Source organism: Loa loa (genome assembly GCF_000183805.2).
Source record: "Loa loa unplaced genomic scaffold supercont3.22, whole genome shotgun sequence".
Classification (NCBI taxonomy): domain Eukaryota; kingdom Metazoa; phylum Nematoda; class Chromadorea; order Rhabditida; family Onchocercidae; genus Loa; species Loa loa.
In genome coordinates, this window is record NW_018108202.1 from 294,684 (window position 1) to 300,368 (window position 5,685).

At 28.0% G+C, this 5,685-nt stretch overlaps 1 protein-coding gene across 1 annotated transcript; it reads right to left on the minus strand.

Moving 5' to 3' along the window:
* Positions 1-145: 145 nt before the first annotated feature.
* On the minus strand, positions 146-3,519 carry LOAG_03541 (hypothetical protein; the record flags this gene model as incomplete). The annotated part of the gene is given in 7 exon segments (XM_003139078.1): positions 146-222; positions 240-272; positions 1,126-1,150; positions 1,431-1,476; positions 2,270-2,333; positions 2,901-2,965; positions 3,479-3,519. The coding sequence occupies 7 exon segments, from the start codon at positions 3,517-3,519 to the stop codon at positions 146-148; spliced, it is 351 nt and encodes a 116-aa protein (XP_003139126.1).
* Between the last annotated feature and the right edge of the window lie 2,166 nt (positions 3,520-5,685).

The following is a 5,685-nucleotide window of genomic DNA, read 5'->3' on the forward strand; positions in this document are numbered from 1 at the left end:
TCTCTCCTCTCTCTCTCTCCCTCTCTCTCTCGCTCTCTTTCTCCCCCTTCTCTTTTTCTCTTTCTCTTTTTTTCCTCTCTCTTTGTTTGCTTTTTTTTGAAGATTTCTTCAATATTCCTAATTACAATTAAGAGTTGAAATCTCATTAATTCATTCCAGTCCAATTATTGATGCTAAAAGTCACTGTTACAACAACATCACCAATAATTCCAACGAAATTAACTAGAAAAGAAAAAAACTTTGGTAAATTTGTTTTTGGTTTAATTTTGTTTCTGAAAAAATCTAAAATGTAAACAAAATGCTGCAAAATTGTAACCAATTATTTTTTTTCTGCCAGTATCAGATTAAGAAACATAATTAAAAATTTGTATTGAAAGCTACTATTTACTTGGTTGATTTCTTAACATTACTTATTGATAAGATCACTTACTGATAATGGAATAGAAGTATAATTAACAGCAAATCAGAAATTTACACAATTCATGTCGTTTGTAGTAATAATGCAAAATTAAAATAATGTAAAATTAAATTAAAAATTAAAAGAATTTCATTTTTATTGATCAATTTCTATGCAAACAATGAAAGTTGGAAGAAACCAACGAATCGAACATGAAGATGCATTTATGAAGTATGGTTTCATACCAATTTGCTTTTTCAAACTTTCGTTTCCTCACAAACTAATTTTCTATTTCGTTTTAGGTAGCTTACCATTATTACTCAAACATTGACATCTTTCACAGGTAAGTAAACTTTACACTTCACTTACATTTCTCTTAAAATTATACTGAATTTCATCAGAAATTTCACTTGCTTATTATTAAATCAACAAAAACCTTAAATCGCCAACAAATTTGTTTACATGCGAAAATTACTTCAGCGTATTTGGCATTTTTGGTGGTTAAATCTGCTGCAGAATTTGATCAAACTAAAGCTCCCAGTTTGAATTCCCTATATTGGAGCTATCAATATGGTAGAATAGAAAGTTAAAATTCAGTTGAATTTTAGATTTTTGGAGTTTAACTTTGAGTCTCCAATTATATGTGCAAGTATTGAATGCAGAAACTCGTCAGATGGAAAAATACAAGGGTTTTTTCTCGATTAAATTCAAAATAAAATCAAACTAACCCTCTGATGCTGATGCCAAGAATTGCTGATAGGAAATGAAAATACTCATGAAGAAGAAGAGCAACCAATTTTAAATGCATTTTAATGTTTTAGTAACCCAAAAAAATTATGTTAAAAAGAATGATATGAAGAAAGAACGATTTCTTAAATGAAGCAAATTTAACTTTCGTTTAAATTCATCTTTTAAAAGTGTTCATTTTTTAAAATGCCAGTTTAATAATCTTAAAATGCTAATTTTAATTTTAATTGTTTCCAAAAAATGCCAACTTGAATGATATAACAATACAACATTGAAAAACAATAACATTAAACGATGGGGAAAAGGCATCGATTTTCAAAGCATACGGTATACTTCAAAATATGCTATTAAAATTTAAACGTTGAAAGAATGAAAAGTTAAATAGGACAAAATTCAGCAATAAGCATCAGAAAGATTTAAATACTTGAAATGAAAAAAGAGTAATGATTCAAAGAAGAAATACTTTCATTGATTTTTCAATGATATCTGATAACTCGAAATTTACACAAAAGTTATGGCTCATTTAACTTATATTACCTCATCTTTAGCAATCAGCGTTCTAAAGATGTCTTATTTCGCAGAGAAATTTCTAGAATTCCCTTGAGCATACAAACTAATTAAGTTATTACTGAATGGTACTTAAGATTTTAAATGATTGTAAGCATCGTTGATACATTTGTAGTTTTGCATATCAATTTCAAATATATAGCATTGAATAGGCCGTCTTTTCCAATTACAAAGTTGGAACATTTAAAAGGTCATAAAATCCGAAATTTAAAATTTCCGAAATTTTATGGGAGGAGACTGTTACAATTAAAAATTATTAATACATATATTATCGTATTGCCATTTACTCTGAATATTTGTAAAGAAATATACTTTTGGGAACAAAGATATGAACAAAATTAGCCATTGGTTATTTTAAAGGTTTAATTTTCAATGGTACATCCTAATTTTAAAAAGAAAATACAAGTCAAACGATGTCTAATAATAGGAAAATGAAATAAGTAGTAGCTATATGAAGCAATTTACCTATACATAATACACCTGGAAAAGGTTCCTTTTACCAATAGATTCATATATTTTTAAATGATTTTTTATGGATGTGATTTGTTTTGTTTTAACCTGCCATTTAAAGATGAAGAAGGTGAAAGCATGCATTTGCCTGATTGAAAGTAAGTAATGTATCCTAGAATAGAATCAGTGATAACATCAAGGGATTTAAGTATCAAAATCACCTTTACACAGGAATTGATGGTTATGAGTTTGAACTGATATAAAGTTTCAATTTATTGCCAAGCTTAATATTTGAAAAAGTGGCTGGATGAGTAGGAATATAGTTGCAACTTAATTGGTTGGCCTAACTGTGCTTCAATTTTAGAAATTATTTCTATGAAATAATTTCTAAAAAAGAAAATGAAATGTTTTTCATACCGTTCTTAATTCTAATGTATTCCTCATGATGCAATCAATTCAGTCGTAATTTTTTGTTCATGATTCTTCTGGCTATGTGATTATATTTGAATTTAAAATTTTGAATTTTGGAAAATATGGGAAAATTGTATTTTACCGAAAATCAATATGTAAAAATGAAAAAATTCTTCGTAAATTTAAGCAAGTCTTTAACCAGTAGTTTTTAAATACAAGTGATTTAAGTAAATGATTTGAGCAAATATTCTTAAGTAAGTTTCTGGAATGCTATTAAAATTTTGTAAAGCCTTAAATTACTTTAAATATGGTTTAAAAGTTATTGTACCTATGGGTGGATTTGAATTTTTGAGCACGATAAATACAGCTTTTCGTTCTTTTCTTTTAAAAAAACTACAATATATATTTTACCTTTATGTATAAGTATTGGCTATACCTACTAATTACCCGTTTATTTACTCAAAAATAAATTAAATGAATTTGATTTCTAATTTACATTTGCTTATTTAGTTCACATTCGTATGTTTTAATGCAGTTTTGATCAATTAAAAATTTGAAAACTGATAAATTTACGAAAAATTCCAAGGGATGTTATTGTAGAACATTCCAAAATCTTTTTCCACTTATTCTCATTCCTTGGCTTATCCATTATGCAAGTATTTTGAAGAATTTTGTTAAAGGATAGCGTAAGTGGAAAACGTTTCAACTCGTAAATTATTTCTGAGATGCGGCCATTTCTTTGATGCAAAAATTTACGACTCGTATAAAAAGGGAAAAAATTTCTCAGATAACAACCTTTTGAACATTTAATTTTCAATCTTTGCTATCTTTCCGTCTTTGTGAAAAAGCTAAGACTTCGTTTTCTCACCTTTATGAAAAGAAAGAAACTGGAAAAAAAAAAAAAACGTAGCCACGTAAGACGAAAGACTTTCAGATGCTGGAAACATTTATTTGCTCAACGATTATATATCCAAATAAAAAAAAAAAGAGAATTCAAAAAAAAAACGAAGAAAAAGAAAAATCCAATGAGAATTTTGACTTTGGATGTCCTCAACGTTTTTCTATGCTTTCAAGAAAAACTGAAAAATAAAATTTTACGACTTCCAATTTCATCAGTAACATTCATTCAGAAAAACGGAATTGAGGAAACGATTGAAATGAAAAAGAGAAAAAGGTGAAGGATATCTATCGGTCTGGAATACGATACTTAAGGTCGTAAAGGGAAGAAGAAAAAAGTAATGAGATGGTTGAATGGAGAACAGAAAGGCCATCGATGTGCGATCATCGATGATTGTCGATTGTGTTTGATTCGGATGGATGAATTTTCTTTTTTTGAAAAAGGATTGTAAAACGGAAAAAAAAATGAAAATTTATTGGAATCACATCGTGAATTCTTGGTAATGACAATGATGAAATCTTTTCGAACCATTCATGAGACAGTGAAACGGAAACGACCTAATAAACCGGAAACGTTTCTTGATTAGATGGAAAATACTGATGAGGCTATTCTATGGATGATTGGTGTACCGAACTTTGTAAACACATCCGAAAATTCAACATGGGACATTTATTATTATGGAATGGAATGCTTTTCATTTTAGTTTTCCGATTTGTTGCAAGGATGAATTCGTTGTATTATTTGCGTCCCAATCTCTCCTCCCTTAAAAAAGAAGGAACATGAAAGTAATAGAAAAGTTTTTTAATTTTGGAATTTCAAAGAATTTTCTCCAATCTTATCATATATATATGCTTATGAATTCATTGAACATGAAAAGATGATTAGATCAAATATTTTCACGCTCTTAAACTGATATGACTATTCCTTGATTTCACGAGTAAGCGTTACAGTTCACGTTGTAACGTGATCACATACACGCAACATATATACAAAGATAAGTTGAAAATGATAAACTAACAATTTCATCCAGTGTTCGTAATTTTTTCTTTTGAAAGCGGAGCAAAAGACTAGATGGAATCATCTGTCCTTGTGCGCCACTATATTTTATTTTATAGCATTTTAGATAAACGAATGGACCACACATGGTGAACAGTATTTCCAATAAATTATATGGAAAAGAGGGAGTGGAAAAAAGTCGGTGAGATGATAGTTGAGGAAATTCTTTTTTTTTTTTTTCTTTTCAGGCAAGTAAATGACTTGGGAAAATTGAAAATTTTTGGAAAGGGAAGTGCTAATGTGTCTAAGTTAGATGAACTATTCATTAATTGCATTCTAAAATTTCACGATATATTTAAAAACATTTACCATTGGATCATAGTTGGTAAATTGTTTGTTTATTTTTTCATTCGCTAAGAAGAGAACAATTTGAGAATGATCCTTATTATATCTGATCAGAAATTTATGAGCTATGTTTGGAATTTATTTGCTTCTTTTTTAAGGCAAATTACAGTATTCTCAAAAAATAGTAATATGATTCAGCAATATGAAAAAAGAAGAAAATTTATGGGTGAATTTATTAATGAACTAACAATTTCGCTTTTTTGTTCCGTTATTTTTTGCAAAAGAAGCGAAAAAAAAGGAAATTGAAATAAAAAGCCTGAAATTTGAATAATGCTAAGTATTGACCACTTTCAACTTTTTTGAAAGTAATACTTATATCTTAAACCATTTTACATATCATTCCAATTGATAGGCTTTATTAATGTCAAATTTTATCAGCAATATTTGATCAGCAGCATTTTATGAAGATATTTATGTTGTAAATTTCAAAGTTTGAAAGTGAAATATAAATGTAAGCATTTTTTAAAACATGAATTTAGATCCGTCACTATTATATATTTCAGGTAAAATTCTGCATTAAAAAAAACAAAGTGAAAGGTTAAGAATAAAAATATTCGCAAAAATTTTAAATGGAAATTCTCAAACATTATTTGGGAAATTTTACACTTCCAAAAAGATCAATGATTGGTACATCATCTCAGCTTTTTGAAGATATTTACAAGTTGAATTGAAATTGAAGTTAGGTCAAGTTGACATAATCATAAAGTAGTATTACTTTTTCTACATGCAATCCTAATATAAGTTTTTACGGAGTAATGACAGCAGTATCAGTTGTCGTATTTAAGTTCCAATATTTGTTTTACTATGAGAAAAT